Source organism: Schistocerca americana, chromosome 6 (assembly GCF_021461395.2).
Source record: "Schistocerca americana isolate TAMUIC-IGC-003095 chromosome 6, iqSchAmer2.1, whole genome shotgun sequence".
Taxonomy (NCBI): domain Eukaryota; kingdom Metazoa; phylum Arthropoda; class Insecta; order Orthoptera; family Acrididae; genus Schistocerca; species Schistocerca americana.
Genome location: NC_060124.1, coordinates 477,343,709 through 477,366,763, shown reverse-complemented (window position 1 = coordinate 477,366,763; position 23,055 = coordinate 477,343,709). Strand labels below are relative to the sequence as shown.

The 23,055-nt window shown below is 42.7% G+C and overlaps 1 protein-coding gene across 1 annotated transcript in view; it reads right to left on the bottom strand.

Moving 5' to 3' along the window:
* Positions 1-11,023: 11,023 nt before the first annotated feature.
* Positions 11,024-23,055, bottom strand: part of LOC124619450 (liver carboxylesterase 1F-like) — a 180,624-nt gene continuing 168,592 nt past the window's right edge. The window contains exon 13 of the mRNA XM_047145840.1: positions 11,024-12,148. Coding sequence (XP_047001796.1) covers positions 11,911-12,148 — 238 coding nt within the window. The 3' untranslated portion in view covers positions 11,024-11,910. The remainder of the gene's footprint in view (positions 12,149-23,055) is intronic.

Genomic DNA, 23,055 nt, shown 5'->3' with positions numbered 1-23,055 from the left:
CCTTCAGCCGAGTATTTATGTAAAATTTTGGTAACTCAGGCCTTCAGCCGTATGGATTCATTAAGGCAATTTTAATAAATTGTGTTCGGGCCTTCAGCCATATTGTTTTTAAATGCTTTTAAGGGCACGTGTGATTAAGTGTTTTTAGCAAGTAAAGTTTGTGTGTTTTCTCCAACTAACAGTAACAGATGCTGGCCCCTTTCCACAACCATGTCCTGATCCGCTCTGTCCTGCGAAACCAGATTTCAGTGTCACCTAAATCACTTCGGGGTTTTTAAAATTTAGTAAGAATCACTGTGTATAGTTGTGAAAGACGCAACACAGCCACCATCTTGTTAATTGCCAGTGCTACTCTGCCTTTATTCTTGATTGTAGTGTCTATAGATGTGGGAACTGACGATACAGTGAAGTAAATTGTAATAAAGCTATTTTTCAATAAATATTTGCGGCGAACCATCTATACAAATAACGTCCACCATCTTGTCAAATTTCCCATGAATCTAAATTTCAGGCACACTCGTTGAACACGCTCTGTTTGACCAACAAGCCAAACAGCACTTTACACAGTGAAATATTTAGCAAACGTAGTAAAATCCGACAAGTTATTTGATAGTTTACGAAGGCCTTAACACCGATGTGCCTCTTCAAAACATTGGAAGAATGGGATGTCTTTGCAGGTCGACACCCTAGGTATAAACGAGTGTCATCCAGGGTAGTACAAAGCCACAATTTATCAACACAATGCGATGCCAATGGCCAGCACTACATGCTACGACATTATGGCACCACTCCAAGCACGGTGTTACTGGCAGGCCGTGCATGGGGTGACAGTATCTTCTCTGGCTGCAAAAAGTCTCTGAGCAACGGCACGGGATGACACTTGGTGCAAAGAATGCGTTACTTTTTCTGTTGTGGCAGGCGCAGATGTGCTCATTGACCCCGCTCGTATGTTCTGGGACCATAATAGGGAAGTAAGATTTTAAATCGGTTGGAAACATAAGCTATATCAATACGAGTTTTTATTTTAAGAAAGAGTGGTGCAAACCGCATCATGGTTCAAAAATGGTTCAAATGGCTCTGAGCACTGTGGGACTTAACATCTGAGGTCATCAGTTCCCTAGAACATAGAACTACTTAAACCTAACTAACCTAAGGACATCACACACATCAATGCCCGAGGCAGGGTTCGAACCTGCGACTGTAGCGGTTGCGTGGTTCCAGACTGTAGCGCCTAGAACCGCTCGGTCACCCCGGCCGGCACCGCATCATGATCTGAGCTTTTGATCACGAGATACAGTAGTGGAAAACAGTATAAAGGTAGGGTTCCTACGACAATAAGAGTACATTGTCTGTAGCATGTGTCAAATTTGTTGTGAAAGTAGTAGATACACATAAGACATAAAGAATCATACGGGAATTGCAGAGTTTCTTTCATGACACGAGTAACAAAACAAGCCGTTTGTATTTCCTGGGCGGAAGTCGGTATAAGGACACTCACTGCCCTGTTGTGTCATTACATTGATGGTACTTTGCCCAACCACTATTATTCCTAATTACACCAAATATTCTCCAGGGTATTGATTTTGTTAGGGTTTGTAGTTCTTCCAATAAATTGCCACCCATTCTTTTCATATCGGTCATTTCAGCTCACATGCGGCATCAAATTGCCTTCCATAATGATAAACACGTCTTCCAAGTATTCCCCAAAGTTTTTCTCATAGGTTTCAATCCTGGCTATCTGTGGTCCAGGGCAAGTCATAAATATCTTTAACTCCAAACCAATTTTTGGTTGTAGCAGAAATATGTACAGATACATTATCTTGTTGGAACAGTGGACTTTCGTTCTCTAGATCTTCATACATTGTAACCAATTCAATCCCTAGCATGTCAGTACATATGTTAGAGTTGATTCTAGTTTTCAGGCAAGAAATCCGTCATTTATCTATAGCGCTGAAGGCTGCCCAAATCACCACCGAACTTTTTTCTCCTTCATACCTGCTGCTCTAATCTCAGAGGGTGGTAATCTAAACTAAACCTCTTCTCATCACAGAAGATCACCTTATCCCATTCTGAAGTTTTCAAGCTGTTTATTTTTGATGTTACAGTAGGTGTCTGCAGCCGTTTCTTGAATGCAAGATGTTCATCATTTGGTAAAAATTTGTCGCACACGTCTGACAGCTGTAAATTAGCAACAAGTTCAGAAGAATAATGATTTGTGCCCATTGCTTTGCTCAAAATGAACAGTTGCGATGCCTCAAATAATATTCTACTTTGCTCAAACTTTACGTTCTGTCCACATCGTGCGCCCAATTTAACGAAATTATCGATCCGCGTACTTGAACAGTTTACCTTCTTGACGATGGTAGATTAGAGGGTTTCATTTCCATGCACGCACCGATATTTGCTTTTTAATCTGAAGCTAACAATTTTTCGCTTAGTACTGCACAATAGCTCTTTGTATACTCAATATGCACTGATCGTGTCTGTTTACTATCTGCAGCAGATGCACATACGCACAAACTGACACCACAGAGAGCCGACTGCCGTTGTAGTAAACTCCACCCTCTACCAAATTAATCGCTGATGTCTTATCATATACTGTAGCACTGACATCAAATGTGATACCATGTGACTGCATTGGTCAGTACAGTGGCTCTCCTATTATTGTATATACACCGTCCATAGCTATTGCAGCCGACAATGTTTCCGTCTTTAATGACCTCGATGTTGACGGGACGTTAAACCCAATCTTCGTTCCTTCCTTTCGAGCGTTAATTTTCCTACAAATACTCATGCGTTTGCACTGATTTCCAGTAATGTATTTTAATTTTGATTCGCGGTATCGGGCGACGGCGGCAAGCAGCCATTGTAGCGTGATGGGACGACGTAGTGCCCCAAAATGGCAAGTCATTGTGGTGGGGGTTAGGTTCGCAGGAAAGACTGGAGCGCTGGCATAAGAGTAGAAAGGGAGCAAAACCTAAAAGTTCGATGTAGTTTGCAGAGACAGGTACTTCTTGGGGACGAAGAGAATATGTGCGGCTCAGTGCCGAACAAGTGGAAAACAAATATGTTTGTACATTGGGAGCTTCCGATCAATTGTGATACTTGAGGTCATGTGAAAAATCTTTTAAAGAACTTTGTTGAGCCGTACTGCGGCTCGCGTTGGTGCTGTTCGTAGGTTTCCGCACTCTCTTGCAGGCCAGACGGTATCGTTTAGTTGGCATGGTTGCGGTTGTTTGTCTTCTTCTCGTGTTGAGTGGCGCCACCCCGGTTTCGCAAGCATGGCCTGTGCACTAGTGGCAGCAGTGGCGGTTATCCATATGTAGTAACTGTTGCCCTATCTTTGCGAATGTCTTTGTTTTTCCAGGTCGTGTCAGAGTGCAGTTCGGTTGAGGACTCTGCAGGAGCCAGATCCGCGCAGTGCCAGAACACACCGGGACCGCTGGCTGCGCGCATGGATTGCGGATGGAAGGACTGTTGTCACGAGGGACCACGACCTCATCGTAAACCGGATCTAACTAGCTTTAAAATGAGTGCATTTCAATCCAAGTAGAGAAACCTCCACCATAGTGATATCGTGCGATTCTCCTGTGACTTGGGTTCGTGTTGCTGTTCGTAGCGTCGCCGAGGCGAAGAGCAGCGCGTGGAGTGCTTGGAGAAGGCGGATATGATTAGCTTTCCTCGACTTCTTGTTACTATTTACTGCGTTCAATTTGTTAAGTTCAACCAGCGGTAATTTTTCTTGCCTGGTGGCCGCTAACGCCCCAGTTACCAGCCCTGTATGTAACAGCAGTGTACATTTCCTCGCCTTGCCGCTGCTGTCCGATAAGGTGCGTAGTTTTGACAGATTTCTTGATTGTAGGCCGGTTGGTGATTCTTCTACTCGGGTTGTAATGATTCCTTTCTCGTTCCGGGCGCTCTAAAGACAGTATTCTGGGGACGTAGTGCAGACCGCCGGTTCCGGCTTTTGGCATATTGTTCCATCGTTGCATCTGGTTTATCGGACGTGACGTAGCTTTAGCAAGACTGCCACTAGTCTGGGTTACCATCTTGTGAAGTGAATGCAACTCTTGGCTGCCCATCGCATCGCTCTCGAAAGTGTTTACTGCCGGACCTTCTCACAGGTAGATTCCTGGAGCACCGTCATGATCAGTTGCTCGTTTTTTAAATTAACTTTTGCTAATGTATTTGCTGTTTTACAGCCGGTTTCAAAATTTTTTATATTATTGCCGTTCCTGGCGTGTAAGGCCTTCAGCCGCGATTGTGGTCAATTGCCTTAAAATTATAATTTGGTATTAGTATTTTAGCAGTAAGCCTTTAAACCTTATTTACTGCAATTCCTGGCATCTGATGCCTTCTGCTGTGTTTGCCACAACTTACCTTAATATTTCAATATCTGTAAGTTGTAAATTGCAGCGAGTTCATAAGCAATTCTTAATTTATTGCCATTCTTGGCGTGTAAGGCCTTCAGCAGTGGTTGTGGTCACTTGTCTTAAAACTCTAATTTGGTGTTTGTATTTACGCAATAAGCCTTTAAAACCTTATTTACTGTCAATCCTGGCGTCTGATGACGGCTGCTGTGTTTTTGGCGACTTGCCATTAATATTTCAGTACCTGTAATTTGTAAGTTGCAGCGAGTTTTAAACAATTCTTAATTTATTGTCATTCCTCGCGTGTAAGGCCTTCTGCCCAGATCACATTGGCATGCTTTTAAAACATTATCTGTTGTATCTGTATTTAATAGTGAAATGCTAAATTGTAACTCATTGAAAACACTGTTATTTACACAGTTGTTTATTCCTTCATTAATAACGCGTGGTATTTTATATTTATTGTTGAGTCTGGAATTACTGGTTTAGAATTAACTGTGTGTGTAACTGTAAAAGGCAACCAATAGTAACTGATTACGGCCGCGTCCACAATCGCAACCGAATCCTGCCTTTCCTTGACTACCAGGTTTCCTTCGTGTTATATAGTGCGTTTAGTTGTGGAGTGTATAGGTGTAGATTCAGTGTGAGCCGTGCCGCAATCAATAGGTCTAGTCAAGCTCGTAAGTACACTCCTGGAAATGGAAAAAAGAACACATTGACACCGGTGTGTCAGACCCACCATACCTGCTCCGGACACTGCGAGAGGGCTGTACAAGCAATGATCACACGCACGGCACAGCGGACACACCAGGAACCGCGGTGTTGGCCGTCGAATGGCGCTAGCTGCGCAGCATTTGTGCACCGCCGCCGTCAGTGTCAGCCAGTTTGCCGTGGCATACGGAGCTCCATCGCAGTCTTTAACACTGGTAGCATGCCGCGACAGCGTGGACGTGAACCGTGTGTCCAGTTGACGGACTTTGAGCGAGGGCGTATAGTGGGCATGCGGGAGGCCGGGTGGACGTACCGCCGAATTGCTCAACACGTGGGGCGTGAGGTCTCCACAGTACATCGATGTTGTCGCCAGTGGTCGGCGGAAGGTGCACGTGCCCGTCGACCTGGGACCGGACCGCAGCGACGCACGGATGCACGCCAAGACCGTAGGATCCTACGCAGTGCCGTAGGGGACCGCACCGCCACTTCCCAGCAAATTAGGGACACTGTTGCTCCTGGGGTATCGGCGAGGACCATTCGCAACCGTCTCCATGAAGCTGGGCTACGGTCCCGCACACCGTTAGGCCGTCTTCCGCTCACGCCCCAACATCGTGCAGCCCGCCTCCAGTGGTGTCGCGACAGGCGTGAATGGAGGGACGAATGGAGACGTGTCGTCTTCAGCGATGAGAGTCGCTTCTGCCTTGGTGCCAATGATGGTCGTATGCGTGTTTGGCGCCGTGCAGGTGAGCGTCACAATCAGGACTGCATACGACCGAGGCACACAGGGCCAACACCCGGCATCATGGTGTGGGGAGCGATCTCCTACACTGGCCGTACACCACTGGTGATCGTCGAGGGGACACTGAATAGTGCACGGTACATCCAAACCGTCATCGAACCCATCGTTCTACCATTCCTAGACCGGCAAGGGAACTTGCTGTTCCAACAGGACAATGCACGTCCGCATGTATCCCGTGCCACCCAACGTGCTCTAGAAGGTGTAAGTCAACTACCCTGGCCAGCAAGATCTCCGGATTTGTCCCCCATTGAGCATGTTTGGGACTGGATGAAGCGTCGTCTCACGCGGTCTGCACGTCCAGCACGAACGCTGGTCCAACTGAGGCGCCAGGTGGAAATGGCATGGCAAGCCGTTCCACAGGACTACATCCAGCATCTCTACGATCGTCTCCATGGGAGAATAGCAGCCTGCATTGCTGCGAAAGGTGGATATACACTGTACTAGTGCCGACATTGTGCATGCTCTGTTGCCTGTGTCTATGTGCCTGTGGGTCTGTCAGTGTGATCATGTGATGTATCTGACCCCAGGAATGTGTCAATAAAGTTTCCCCTTCCTGGGACAATGAATTCACGTTGTTCTTATTTCAATTTCCAGGAGTGTATTCGTTTTTGGCTAGAGGGCGTGAGTAGCGGTCTGGCAGGCCGCACCGACGGTGTCTTCGCTATCTTGAAGATCGGTTGTGGGACAGTGAAGTTGGTCGAGGAGCAGAGCCGGGTGGGGTGTCGCAATTTCACTCAATGTTGGTTCGAGTGTTCTCAGGTCCTGGAACCGTGGTTCGACGCCGCACTCCTTCCTGGCGCACGTGTCGCGTCCTGGCTGTGGTGACGTGGGCGGATCAGACTGGCACCGGTTCTAAGGAGGAAGCCGCCAGCCATTTACTGCCGTAGCTGCGTTCTCGTGGATAGCGGCTAAAAGAGAGAGGGTCCTACCACTGCGGCAAGACGGCTCTCAGACCGACGTTAACTTGCACTTTCTAGCAGCTCGCCGGATTTTACTGCGAGTGAGCACGTTTTGGAGCTTTCCTGGTGACTGACTTCAATGAGTCGCCCGTTGTGGTTTTGGTGCAAGAGGTATGCTGTGTGGTCAGTTCTTTAAATCTCTTCAGTGATATGTCATCTGCTCCTCGTGTAACTGGTTGTTGTAGATCTGATTTTCCGTGGCTGGAGAAGCATATTTTAGACACTTAAATTGTGTGCGGTGCAAACTCTGCCTCCCTCAGTATTTTTTCTCTCTGTAATTATGTTTTTAATAACTCTTCTTTTAGATTTTGTGGTGCATAAAATAATTTTGTATTGCACTCCCCGCTTGTGTTTCGTTTGAATGGGTTATCTCATGTGCGTAATTGGTAAGAGAAATTTGTGAATTATTTCTGCTCCCTTTTATTGTGTTGACGGGAGCTGCCTTTCCTTTGGTACAGAAACTCGATGTTAAGCAAGTTGTAACTGTTGTTGGTGCGGCGAAGCGCGTTCGCATGCAGCGGGTGTTGAATTACCTCACTTTTTAATGAATTTGATTATTATCAAGCTGTTAATTTTGGTGTTGCTAGAACGCCTGGTCGCTTGTTATTTAATTGTTAATTTTGGAAAATCATACTAATTAAGTCTGTGGCCTCTGGGTCAGCTGCCAGTGCAAAAAATGGTTCAAATGGCTCTGAGCACAATGTGACTTAACATCTGAGGTCATCACTCCCCTAGAACTCAGAACTACCTAAACCTAACTAACCAAAGGACATCACACACCGTTTACAGATACCTTTTTTTATTATTCTCGCTGTCAACGTCTTCCCGATAGGTGATTCAAATGTGTTAGAGGGAATAAATGGATGCAACCGGATGGGATTGCACTAACTTCAACATCTGTAAAAAAAAAAAAAAAAAAAAAAAAAAAAATGGGTACGGCGGCTATCTGCAGGCCCGATGGATAGCGCATTGACAAGCTGTTCGACTACTACTAAATCAAATTCATATGTGTCACATGTTTACGGATAAATGGATGCAATAAATGGTACTTACAGAAATAGCTTTTGTCGTTTAGTTTTAATTTATTCCATAGTTCTGGCAGAACTTACAGTTTACAACAATTAGTGGTGACAATTACTATTTACGTAAAGCAGATTTGCTTGCCTGTAGCGTCATATATGGTACATGATTTCATTATAGTCAAATTGACCCGACTTCTTGAGGTAATTTGTTGCTGTCAAACAGAATGCAGTGGAAGCATAACGTTCACATGCTCCGTCCTTTTGTCGTCTTCGCAAATGTTTCTGGATATTTTACAACTGTTCTAATTCCCGTAAGTGTCAGTCTGATTCCAAGATTTCTTTTTCAGACATGAGGCGAGAACTTACATGTTAACAGGAATGTTGAACTGCACGATATAAAGTATCTTCGGTGTTAGTGGGCGTGTACGGCAATAAAAGAAGTTTTTTAGTTTGACAGCAGCGTTCATATGTAGCTCAGTTGTATGGAGAATAGGCTGAAGTTTGAGATAGGTAAGAAAAAACCAGTATGCGAACTAAGGAATGAAGAGTTACGCTTGAAATTCTCTGAGGCTACAGATTCTGCGATAGTGAATAGCTTTATATAGACATTTCAGTTAAGGAAAGACGGGAATCTCTAAAAAGGGCAATGACAGAAGTTGGAGAGAAAACATAGGTACAAAGAAGGTAAGTGCGAGGAGACCATGGGTAACAGAAGAAATTCTTCAGTTGATCACGAAAGAAGCAAGAACAAAAATTCAAGGACATTCAGGTGTACAGAAATAAAGGTCCCTTAGGAATGTAATAAACAGGAAGCAGTGGAAGCTAAGGCGGGATGGCTGCATCAAAAATCTGACGAAGTCGCAACAAAAATGATTGTCAGAAGGACTGACTCAGCCTATAGGAAATTCGAAGTAACCTTCGCTGAAATTAAAAGCAAAAATGGTAACATGAAGACAGAAGTGTGAATTCCATAATTAAATGCCGAGGAGAGAGTGGATAGATGGAAAGAGCATACTGAAGGCCTCTGTGAGTGGTAGCACATGCCTGATGACGTAGAAGAAGAAACAGAGGTCGACAAGGAAAACATAGGGGATCTAGTATTCTAAACAGAATTTAAAAGAGCTTTAAAAGACTTCAGATCAAATAAAGCAGAAGGGACAGGTATCATTCCATGAAAATTTTTAAAATCATTGAGGGAAGATTAACAAACTGACCATTCTCTTTGGTAAAGTGCGAGAACCATCGCACCCTCTGCTTAACATCGCGTGCATCGAAGTTTATGACAATAATATAAAGAAAAATGGAAACGGAATTGAGGATTTCTTAGATAACGATCAGCTCGGCTTTAGGACCTAAAGGCACCAGAGAGGCAGTTCTGACGCTGCTGTTGATAAAGGAAGCAAGACTGAAGAAAAATCATGACACGTTCATAGGATCTGTAGATCTGGAAAATCCGTTTATGTTCAAGAACAAAGATGGAACATTAAGACTGAAAGACCAATAACGAAGTGCTCGGATTAAAATCGGTATAAGACCACGATGTTCAATGTAAACATCGAAGAAAGAGTGCTGTAAATAAAAAAAGGTTCATGATTGGGATAAAAATTGAAAATCGTATCCTCAGAGAAAGTGAAGGATCTGTTGAACGGAATGAATAGTCTGGTGCCAACAGAATATGCATTAAGAGTAAATCTAAGGAAGACGAAAATAATGAGAAGTAGCAGAAATGAGAAACTACGGGAAACTCAATATCACAACAGGGGATGACGAAGCAGATGACTTTGAGGAATTTTGCTATTTTGGAAGAAAAAACCCACACGGACGACCCAAGGAGGACATTAAAAGCAGACTAGGACCGGCAAAGAGGGCATTTCTGGCCAAGAGAAGTCTACTGGCATCAAACATAGGCCTTAACTTGAGGAAGAAGTTTCTGAGAATGTACGTCTGGAGCACAGCACTGTATGGCAATGAAAAATGGACTGTGGAAAATCAGGAAAAGGAGAATCGAAACAGTTGAGATGTAAAGTTACCGAGGAATTTGAAAGTAAAATGAACTGATAAGGTAAGGACCGGGAAAGTTCTCTGCAGAATCGTCGAAGAAGGGGACGTAACGAAAATACTGGTGAGAAGAAGTGATATCAGAAAATAACCTGTATGGTGCCAGGAGTCAACGAGGAAAGCAATATAAGGTAAACTCTGACATATGGTTGGTTGGCTCAAATGGCTCTGAGCACTATGGGACTTAACATCTTTGGTCATCAGTCCCCTAGAACGTAGAACTACTTAAACCTAACTAACCTAAGGACATCACACACATCCATGCCCGAGGCAGGATTCGAACCTGCGACCGTAGCGGTCGCGCGGCTTCGGACTGAGCGCCTAGAACCACGAGACCACTGCAGCCGGCTGACATATGACGGGGCAAGTTCATACGACATCTGTTAACGTAAACTGCATGGTGCTAGTGGGAGCTGCAGAGGTTGAAAACTGTAGAGAAAGACAGAGATTCGAATACATCAAGCAAATAATTGGCCACGAAGTCCGTAAGTGCTATTCCGAGATAAAAATTTAGGTAGAGGGGTAGAATTCGCGGTGTGCCGTTTCAGAGGAGTCAGAAGTCGGGTGACTAAAATATAAGTAAACAGATAAATAAAAATATATGCCTGAAACTGGTTGCACGGCACACTACGTTACCTACTTGTGATGTTAGCGAAATCAATACGACCAAGGGAGTTATTTGTAAGGAGGTATCGGAACATTTGCTAGTGTAAATATTTGGGAATTTTCTAGTATCCCTTACTAACGTATCGAAAGAAATGCAAGATTTTAATAATTATGAAACGGCATTGCACATGACGCTGAATCTTCGGAGAATTTCCTCATTCCTTACCTTATCGGTCCATCTAATTTTCAGAATTCTTCTGTATGACCACATCTCAAATCCTTCAATTCTCTTCTTTTGTGGTCTTCCACAGTCCATGTTCCACTACCATACAGTGCTGTGTTCGAGACCGTATTGTTGGCTGTCACTGTTGGACATAACACTGTCTGTTACGACTGCGATTAACATCAGCAAGTTTCGCGTTGCGTGATTGTAAACCCGTTCAAAATACAGGAATCATAACAATTGTTCATTTGCAATGTATTTAAAAATGCTCTGTATAAAAATACGCAAATATCTGTCCCATTTATTCTCATTTTCGATCTATAGTACTTGCAGCTAAGGCATGTTTTAGAAACTTGCACCTTCCCAGCCAGTTAAACACTAGAATATCACATCTGTGAAGAAGCGTAAATTTGCGTCCAGTCCAGACGTAGGCTGTTAACTATGTTATATTTCGTGTAGAAAATTCAGTAATAGGTTGTATGATGCTGCGGTTACCAGATGAACTGAATTTCAGCTCACTATATTTCGCTGTAGCACTCCAGTACACAACAATTATGATTACGTATTCTGTTGCAGTGATTAGATTCTTATCTTTGATTAATCTAAAGTGGGCTTCCGATTGGATCAAGGAAGGAGAACTTGGTAAAGGGTTAAAGAACTCAATAACAATATTAGTTGATGAAAACTGCATTGATGAAATATTCTAGGTGGTGACGTGACAAGTTGAGTTGGTGAGACCTCTGGATACATCAAGTAGTACCTGTCAGACAGGAAACCAGGTTTTTGTGACAGATCGATAATCACGTTCACAAAAGTGAAGTGACATGGATGTCAAATGGGATGCACTGATGCATACATTCTGGTTTGTGGAATCTGAAGTCCCTCTCGCAGAATTCAGACAAGCGATGAGGCTAGTATTTGAATGACGATAACAGAAAAGTACATAGGTTCAGCCACCGATCAGTTACGTACTGCTGCTGTTCAGTTAATGTTTAGCCTCTGTTCAGTTACTGTTCAGCCACCTTCCACATAGTGTTCAGCCGCTTCCAAACACTGTTCAGCCACTTTCCAGTTACTGTTCAACCACTCTTAGTGTCCAGCCACTGTTCATTTAGCGTTCAGTTGCCAATCAGTTACTGTTCAGCGAATGTCTGGCAGCTGTTTAGAAGCTGTGTAGCCGTGTAACGGCGGCAACAGCAGCCCCGAGACCCACGAGCAAAGGACTGGTCAGGCGCAGTGCTGCAGCGTTCAGACCCTCCCTGAGGGTCACGGTGAACTCTCTCTCGAATTGCTCCTCAGCCCGGAACGGCCAGTCAATGCGCAGGAACTCCTGTCGCTCTGGCGTGTATGACTTCCACGTGGGGACGTTGTCTACTTTGCTCTTGTTGGATGATGGGTCCCTGCGGAAAGAAACGAAATTTCAGTAGGTGAAAACATGTCATATTATTTGTGTATTTATGTTATATACTACTGAACCCCGCAATGCTTCACAATTGCTCAATAACTTGGGACTTGTGTATCATAATCTCCTCCCCCCTCTCTCGACCCATCTCCTCCTGTCCCTGACATTGTTTGTCCCCCCTCTTCCCCTTCTCTTTGTCCATCTTCTCCACCTTCCCCTCTCATTGTCCACCTAACCCTCTCACACCCAAACCTGTCACCATCCCCTTCTCACTCTTCTCTCTGTCTGTCTCTACCTTGCACCTTTCTCACCTTTCTCTGTCCTTTTTCTACTTCTTCCCCATCTCAGTCCGTCTTTTCTTCCCATCCTTCTCTGACCTTGAGCTTTGTTTATTGTTACTGCAAACGAAACCTTGATTAGAAATTAATATTGCTTAAAATCAATGGGTAAATCAAAGGAGATCATTAATACAAAGGTCACAGGGGAGACCTCCCCAACTGCTAGATTCATGAGGATAGTAGCTTCAGTGACAATATTTCTTATAGTTTTAATGTGTGAAGGGGTAGTATTTTAATTATAAGTTGATAAGCCATAAATAAAACTTTCATCTTCCCTCTGATAACCGACACAAGAGAGAAAACAGAACAGCTCGCTGTTGCGTATACAATTTACATATAAGGAGAAAGAATATGTGTGAAAGAAACAATTTGTCTAATGATTTAAAGACCCAGATGTCTAAGTTAAAACTGACTGCGGAAAAGAAAACAAACCACACATTTTACTACCACAGCGTTATTTTTCCTCACATTCTGCTTAAACAGAAAATTTTTACATTCTTTTCTAAAAAAATATACAGTCTATACTCGTCTGAATATTAGTAGAGTATGACACAATAATTTGAAGTATAACGGTCAATAATTTATAGAGATTTTGTCCCACTTATAAACTGAACATATATAATTATTTATGCCACGTATTTAAAAAAAAATACAGCTACTGTCTGTTTCAATCTTTGTTAGTGCCTTGTGCAAAATTTGGAAACAGATTGGTCAAAAATTCTTTGATATTTTTACTATGCTCCACTGGAGAATTTAAGGCAGGGAAACTATGCTCGGAGAAACAAGCTCAGGGAGATAACAGGAAAAAAAATCACAATATTGTGTAGTCTTTTAGTTACATTACTTAACTGCGAATACTATCATTGACACAATGAAAGTATCATTTGTACTGTATCTTACGAAATCTGCTGAAACTTACAGTCATCAACATCAATGCTAGCAAAATATCGGCGCACACGGTCCTGACGCTCCATGAGAAATATGCCTTTTGTGTTTGGAATCACATCACAGGCAGCTACAATTCTGGCAACTAATTCCATCTCCTTATCCGCTGAGGTCTCATACACAAGAGACTTAGGTAAGACTTAGGTACCCCAATAGCTAATAATCAAACGGATTAAGGTTGGGAGCCCCCGCAGGACATGGAATAGGACCTCCCCTTCCATTCTAGCGACCAGGAAACGCTGTACATCGTATTATACTGTACCTCTCTGAATAGCACTGCGTAATGAATGGATCTGTCGTTGATTCATAGCACGTTCTGTCATGGGAAAATGTAAATACGATACAACAGAGCCACATTATGGAGAAGTAAAGTAAACAAAGCCTGCATCATGACTTCCTGGTAATCAGGCTCATATTCCTTGTTTTCTTACAGGAAATAAAAAATGTATATGCAAATAAACAGCATAGTAAGTGTAAACTAGTATGCATGTTAGTTGTAAATTAGATGGAAAACAGTAAAGCTAGACGTAGCTGTAGACAAGTCTACTCCCATATCTCCTTCAGCTGGTTTCTCCGATCCTAGGTTCCCCGTCTCAGATTATTCAGTGGAGCATTCTCTATGTCATGTTACACTTTTGTTGCACGCTCTTACGGTAACACTCTCAGTGTACACAGGGTGTATCAAAAAGAGTCATCCGACTTTTAAAAAATCGTATCTGTTTTGTTATTTGAGATATGTGCGTGAACAACGTGCTGTTGTAGAAAGGTTTGCATGGTTCCCGCTAGGTAGCAGCAGCGTGTCCCCACTTCTAGTAAAAATGGTGTCGGCACAACAGAAGGCGTTTAGTTCCTACGTTTTGCGCAGTGCGGGTCAGTACTAAATTGTTCAGCGTGACTTTCGTACTAGATACGGTGTGGATCCTCCTGCAGCACAGAGCATAGGACGATGGCATGAACAATCCCAACAAACACGCTGTTAATGCAAAAGCAAATCACCGACCCGTCCCCGAAAGTCTAGCACAGACGTTGAACGCATTAGCCATAGTTTTACAAGGAGTCTGCAGAAATCCATTCGCTGTGCAGCTCGACAGCTCAACATGCCCTCGATGTCCGTCTGGCTTGTGTTGCGTCGACGTTTACACATGAAACCATACAAAATTCAGCTGCTACAAGCTTTTCGTGAAGGTGACAAACAACAACGTGTGGTGTTTTGTAATTTCGTTCTTGGCAAGATGGAGGATGAACTTATCTTACACGCTTAGTGTTTAGTGAAGAGGCAACACTCCATTTTGGCTGCGCGGGGTAGCCGTGCGGTCTGGCGGTCTGGGTGTCCTGTCACGGTTCGCGCGCCTCCCCCTCCCCCCCCCTGCCCCGTCGGAGGTTCGAGTCCTCCCTCGGGCATGGGTGTGTGTGTTGCCCTTAGAGTAAGTTGGTTTAAGTTAGATTACGTAGGGACCGATGACCTCAGCAGTTTGGTCCCATAGTCCTTACCACAAATTTCCATTTACACTCCATTTAAATGGAAAGGTGAATTGTCATAATGTGAGAATATGGGGCACGGAAAAACCACATGAAGTTGTACAACATGAGAGGGACTCTTCAAAATGTAATGTGTTTTGTGCAGTTTCACGGGAAACGCTGTATAGTACAGTTTTCTTAGCTGAGAATACTGTTACAGGAAGCACACAGCTCGATATGCTGTTAGAACTTTTATTTTCCCACAGCTGGAGACTCATTCGAACGACTTCATTCGCAAACTGGTTGGGGCACTGCCACACTGGCATCTGGAAGTGCGGGAATTTTTATGTCAAAGGATAACTGAACGTTGGATCGATCGCACTGAACCGAATGATTCAGCCTTACATTACTGGCCTCCAAGGTCAGCGGACCTGACTGTATGTGATTATTTCTTGTGGGGGGTTTATAAAAGACACTGTTTATGTGCCCCCTTTACCAACAACAATGATTGAACTGAGACATCGCATAACAGCAGCCGTGGAAGCTGTAATTCAAGACATGCTCGCTGCAGTGTGGGAACAATTTGAATACCACGTTGACATATGCCGTGCATCTCAAGAGGAGCATTCTGAAAACCCATGGAAAGGTATGAAAAAAATTGTATTGTGTTTCCCATTCGTCAAAAAACTAAATTTATTACATATGTTTACTAGTTTCAGAAATATAGACGCGGCAAATCGGATGATTCTTTCTGATACACCCTGCATAAATATACTAAAAAAACAGTGAGCCTATATCCATATGAGAGTTTATTAGAGTATCATGTAAAAATATGAAGTAAATTGGTGAAGAACATTATCGGATTTTTGGTAACAAAATCAAACCATATATCGTCTTTACCTAGTTGTATAGATTAGATAACATATATTATATACACCTTATACACAACATAATGCCTGTCAGTCGCACACCCTCCTAGAAAAGCAGCCTGCCAAATATTTTGGAAAAAATAGGAATTTTCACATATTTGACGAAACATTATGAAAGTATTTTCGAAGAACACACCGATCTACAACTAACAATACAAAAAGTTCATGGAATATTTTAACAATATTCACATAAACCTTTAGTGCTAAAATAATTTTTTTGTTTAACAATTAGAGTAACACAGGTAACGCAGTTTAGACATGTAATTATTAAATTGGTGCAATAATCAACTCAGTTTGGGTGTTAAGCACTTCGACGTTGAAATATATATTATAACCAAAATGAATATTATGATTAAAACTGCCCTATAACTACAAAATTATATTGTAAGACCATTATTGGTAGACATATGTGGCATGTGCTAAGTAGCAGTGAGAATCTGTGTATCTTATAAAAGTGTATTTATGTATGTATGTTCAACTTCTCTTCGTAAACTACTGCATCGATTTCAACACAATTTGGAACAGTCATCATATGCTATCTGGAAAGAACCACTGTTGGGTTAAGAACAATCTAAACCTCATTGGGATGGGAAAGAAAAGAGGGATACATTGGAGGATAACTCAGGAGCGCCTACAGCAATTTTAACCAAATTTGTTAGCTACATGGCTTATTATTTGCGTAGATATATTATGGCAGTAAGATTAACACTTCCACTAAGGGTGGGGTATAGATGAGAAGGTATGACGCAAAAATGTTCAAAAACGACATATTGCTTTTTTATTTACTGTATGTAGATGATTTGGAATACATTTCAAAGGACGAATTGTAATTTGTTTATTGTTTTCGGTATTCATTGCGACAATCAGGTCGCGATAATGCCAATAATTTTGTCAACTTGTTTTAGGACCCAATATGAAGCCACACGGCTGAATACCACAGATAAACTTAATATCCCCACATGGGTCATCTAGAGTGAAACTGCACGGAGTCACATGTATATGTATGCAACGTAGCTTCCATGCTCATATGTTGACCATCTATTAAAGCCCCTGGCTCGATATCAACGAATCTTGATACACATATTGCTTATTACCTGGAAAGGAATATTGTGGGGATAAAAACCACCACTCTACCATTGGGGTGGAATGATGATGGGGTGGACAAAGAGAGATGGGAAGAGGACATGGACAAAGAGGAGAGAAGGCGGACAGAGAAAAATGGAAGAGTAAATGGCAAGATGGGGAAGATGTGTTGCACAGGGAGAGGGGCGAGGTTGGAGTGGACAGTGAGGGGTGGAGGAGGGGAGGGGGCAGAGAGGGAGCCGAGATGGACAGGAATGGGGGAATGGATAGAGAGAATTGGGGAAGAGGAGACAAACAGCGCAACACGACGTGCCATGGACACTGAAGTAGTGCTGGAGGGAACTGACACCATGAATCCTGCAGGGCTGTCCATAAATCCGTAAGAGTATGAGGGAGTGGATATCTCTTCTGAACAGATCTCTTCTGAACACCATGTTGCAACGCATTCGAGATATGCTCAATAATGTTTATGTCTGGGGGTGTAGCATTGACCTGCTGGAATCGCCCAAGTCCGTCGGAGAGCACAATGGATGCAGGTGATCAGACAGGATGATTATGTACGTGTGACATGTCAGATAAGTTTTTAGATGTATCAGGGGTCCCTTATCCCTCCAACTACACACGCTCCACACCATTACAGAGCCTCCACCAGTTTGAACAGTTCCCGGCTGACATGTGGGGTCCATGGGTTCATGAGGATGTCTCCTTACCTGTACACATCCTTCCGCTCTATACAATTTGAAACGAGACCCGTCCAATCAAACAACATGTTTCCAGTCATCGATAGTCCAATGTAAGCGTCGACGGGCCAAGGCGAGGCGTAAAGCTTTGCGTCGTGCTGTCACCAAGGGCAGACGAGTGGGCCTTCGTGTCGGAAAGTTCATATCGATGACGTTTGATGCAATGGTCCGCAGGCTGACACTTGTTGATGGCCAGCATTCAAATCTACAGCAGTTTGCGGAAGGGTCACACTTCTTTAACGTTGAACGATTCTCTTCAGTTGTCATTGGTCCCGTTCTTGTTGGATCTTTTTCTGGTCGCAGCGATGTCGGAGATTTGATGTTTTACCGGATTCCTGATACTTACGGTACGCCCGTGAACTGGTCGTACGGGAAAATCCCCACTTCATCGCTACCTCGGAGATACTGTGTCCCATCGCTCGTGCGCCGACTATAACACCACGTTCAAACTCAGTTAAATCTTGATAATCTGGCGTTGTAGCAGCAGTAACCGATCTAACAACTGTGCCAGACACTTGTTGTCTTATATAGGCATTGCCGACAGCAGCGCCGTATTCCGTCTGTTTGTATATCTCTGTATTTTAATACACATGCCTATACCAGTTTCGTCGGCGCTTCAGTGTATATATAGTGTGGTCAGAAACAGTCTGAAAAGCTTGACAGGGTGTTTCAGGATAGGTTTTGTGGAGAAATAATTGTTAAACAATTCCATACGCTGCGTCTTTTCCGAATTAAGTAGCATTTAAGTTAGCTAATCAGGCCGTTGCACACACATATTCAAGAGGCCCATCAGAGATGGTGTCGCCAGAAATGAACTTCGTTTAGTTTAATAAAACCAAACAAGAGAGCGATAGAAAAACTGGATATGGAACGGCAGCAAGGGTAGGACCCGAGGCAATGGCTAAACAGCCTCGTGTGCTATTATCTACGCTATGAGAAGAACTGGCACTAATTTTATCTGGCGGACCACTTGAATTCGTGCGGCCATATTGGGTAACTTCAGTGCTAACCATCCCGGAAGCTGCGTAACATAAAGAATTTCTTCTGAACAATTATTTCTCAACATAACCTACTCTGCAACACGAACATTTAGAAGCTTTTGAGGCTGTTTTGACCACCATACATCGCGATCACTGCATCTGAAGTCAGGATCAGGTTAAGATATGGAGTTAAACTTGTTCATTATATCCTCTTTGGATATTGAAGCAAGAAACTTCCAACAACTGTCATTCTGAGTTGTCGACTGAGTTATGTTACGTAAGTTATGCATCTGAAAGTATGCCTTCTTTATCACTTGAAAAATGTGAAAACAAACTTCTGAAATATACTACAGATTTCCAGCCACATACATTACAGAGGGATAAATGGCCCACCAACGCCAGTCACAGAAAACTGTTACGTGCAAAGGAAGTGTTGGAAACGCCATGTACAAACTAACACAGAGATCCTCGGTAAGCTTACAACGATTATAACTCAGTTCAAACAACAGATTTAACCAGCCTCATTTAATATTGTATCCACTAGCCTTTTGTGGGGTTATAATTGCGTTATCAATTGGATATATGACAATTACTGAACCACCGGCGGTTTCTCGTATATCAGTGTCAGATACAAAAACAAATGTTTAATACAAAGCTTAAAGTTATGTAGATGATTTGATTGCATAGGTGAACAGTAATATAAATGTTGATACTCGTACTTTTCGGTGGTTACAGACTAATTTTCTAGTCGTACTCACATAACATACATTTTTCGTATACTAAAGCAAAGTTGGCATATTTGAAGGTAACAAGTTAAAAAGGTAGAATGCAGTGTAACGAACACTGGCTAATTTTATTTAAGATTTTAAATAATAATAATATTTACTATTATTATTATTGTGTGAGATTAGACCCTGTTGGATCAGGCAAAACTTCTAGATTCGTTTTCGTTTTATCCCACACTGCTCTCATTTTTTCAGCATGGGATCTCTTCCTTTCCTCTGTCCATTTTGTTCTTGCTTTCTTCGGAGCTTCGTTTTCTGGCTCAACTTCCCATCTGTCAACTTCCTGCTTAAATACCTTTCTGTCGAAAATATCTGGATAATTTATCTGAACTTTTTGTAGGTCGTTTTTGACCTCTTTTATGTATTTAAGAATTTGGTGGGTAAGTCTCATTTTGGGATGGCTAGAGACGTGCCCATAAAATTTTAATCACCTTTAGCTAATGTCTGCTGCAAGGGTGAACAATTTCTCAGTTGTTTGACGAGATTGTAGTCTATAGCCCTCTTACGTTATCTTTGGCCCTAGTATCTTTCTGATGAATTTACGTTCTTCATTTAATACGTTTTCTAAGTCAGCTTCTATGTGGACTGTCAGGGTTTCACTGGCATACAGAACTTCAGGTTTTAATATTGTATTATAGTGCCTAATTTTAGTGTTTGTGGACAAGCATTTTTTATTGTACACCTTGTAGGTTCTTCCAGAGGCTGTCTTTAATTTTTGGAGGCGGCTGTTTTGTGCTATTTTCTCTCGCCCTGTAGGTTCAAGGACTTCGGTTAAGTATTTAAAATACGAGACTATATTGATATGACCGTATTTTTTAGTCAGGCTTTGGGTGTCAGTTTTTGTGACGATGAACTCAGGAGGCTTTAGGAAAGATATTTGCAGACCAACTTTCTCTGAACGGCCTTTAAGGGTTTCAACGTGTTCGATTGCTGTTATCTCATTATCCGCTAGTAATTTTATTATTATTATTGTTATTATTATTATTGGTAGTAGTACATTAAGCTGAAACTCTGTGTGTGAGTGACCAAAGTCTGACTGCAGTAGGGAGCTTCAAGTGGACGTAGTTTGCAATAGTTGCACAGAGATGAAGAGTCTGAGTATAGATTAACATATAGATTTGCATTAATGCTAGTCTTTGGGCTGGGGAGAAGACAGACTGCATGAAAGATCTTAATATGAAACACGAATTACGGCGATAATGCTTACTAAAAGGTGTCGTGACACTATCACCCAAGACATCGATAGGGGTACTGAGTCCTCTCACCATAATACAGGACGAACATTGTCTCTTAAATTGCATAGCGAGAGGTCTAGCATGCCTTGTGCTAACGTGTCTCATTATACTTCACGTATAATCTGGAGATAAGTAATCGTTTGCAGTGGTTGTGTTAAGCATGTGGTCCTTCGGTCTACGTCATCTCAAGTCTGACATATTCAAGACTTGGCAGCGACCTTGTTACTCTCTGTTCTCGTCGTCCATTATCGTCTGTCAGATGGAAGTCAGATAAGTTCACATCGTGAAACACCGTCATGTCGTTACAACGTGCATCTATTGAGACATCAAAGCACGCAGCTTGATGCTTCGGTGGACGAGATCATTATGCAGCATATCACTACAACGGTGGAAGGAGTCAAAATGACCCCTGTCATACGTTTTTCGCTCATTGTCATACACAATTTATTTACTTCGTTAATGAAATTATATGACTTTTTCTAATTTTTTCTTCTCTTTCTGAAGATGTTTTAGTATTTACAAAATATTTTAATTTTCTTCGCCATTTCATTCAGTATACTTAGAGTGGCGGAAGGGGTCAATTTAAACCCACTGTAATTTCTCTTCTGAACATAAATAAATTATCCAACAATATAGTGGCAACAGTGAGCAGTAACGCCGAGCAGTTGCTCGTCATTGTTGCAACTTTGAACGTGTAGATTCCAGTCCTCCACAGCTTATGATGTCTCACTCAGGGAGTTTTGTCTGTGAAACAGGTTTTCGAACATGTATCGTCAGCGTGGACTTTCTGATGAAGAAGTATTACATCTCTTAGAGAATTCCGAATCGGAAATTGACTTCACTGATGAACACGAAGACAGTGGAAGAGGATTCGGATGCTGATATACATGAATCATCACCTCTTTGATCACAGCAGGTACAGTTGGAAGCGTCTACAAAGGTGACTGCAAGGGATGGAACCGTGTGGTGGATTGGAAATTATTCATCTTCTGGAAGGCGGTCAGCTGTGAAGTTCTGAAGGAACCGCAATTGTTCACAATCGACAAAAAGCGCACAATATTTTAATACAATGTTTAGGGACACTTAATCGAAATTTGCAAGACCTTTTGCGCTGATTTGTGACACCTTCTGCGCCAATTTTTGACCGTTGATGAAACTTGGACCCATCATTAGACGCCAGAATCACAACGGCAGACAGAAGCATGGACAAAAGCTGATCAAAATACACCGAAGAAGGATAAGACCGTTTTCTCATAAGGTAAGGTGATGGCCACTGTTTTTGGGATTCCCAAGGAATCACCCTCACAGATTACTTGAAGAAAGTCAGAATCATAACTGTGCCCTATTATACCTCATTGGTGGACCGTATCAAAATTTCGGTGACTGTGAAAAACCGAGGCTGACACGCAAAAGTGTGCTCTTCACCAGGACAATCTGCAGCCTCACACGTTAACGATAACAACGGCGAAAATACATGAATTAGGCTTTGAATAAACTATTGCAATGTAATCACTTTATATTCCTGTGTCTGATGCTCCTCACCCCTTTATTTATCATTAAATTATAATGGTGCACATAAGTATAATAATTTAGTAACTAGTAAATACAATCAACATCAGTTAACATCGATTACTACACACGAGGGAGCTGACCAGGACATTTATTGTGATGGTCGGTTCTTCTCAAGATCGTAAAGCAAGATAAGGATGCAGGTACTTGATTGTGCGTAGTCAACCTTAGTCACATACCAGCTAAATGTTTCCTGTCCCCTGGAAAATTCTGCACTGCAATGAAAGTAAGCAAAGGGCGACTTGCAGCTCTGCACCGCCGATCAGTTGACTAAGGTCAGAATGTTCTCTCTCAATGACGCAGCAAACTGTGCTCATCCAAATGCTTTAGTTGTGCCATGGTGTTTCATTCTTAGCCACAAGACACGTGTTGACGATTGTGTCGAGAGGAGCTTGGAACCATTAACGTTCTGAAACTTCTTGACGGATTATAGTTATGTGTCGGACTGGGTCTCGAGCTCAGAACATTTGCCTTCCACGGCCACTGTTGTAACGACTGACGTATCCAGACCCTCACAGTATGGCGTGTGTCCACTATATATAAGAAAATGCTTGCATCTGGTGACTGAAACTAATAATGAAACGAGTCCAGAATGAGATTTTCACTCTGCAGCGGAGTGTGCGCTGATATGAAACTTCCTGGCAGATTAAAACTGTGTGCCCGACCGAGACTCGAACTCGGGACCTTTGCCTTTCGCGGGCAAGTGCTCTACCAACTGAGCTACCGAAGCACGACTCACGTCCGGTACTCACAGCTTTACTTCTGCCAGTACCTCGTCTCCTACCTTCCAAACTTTACAGAAGCTCTCCTGCGAACCTGCAGAACTAGCACTCCTGAAAGAAA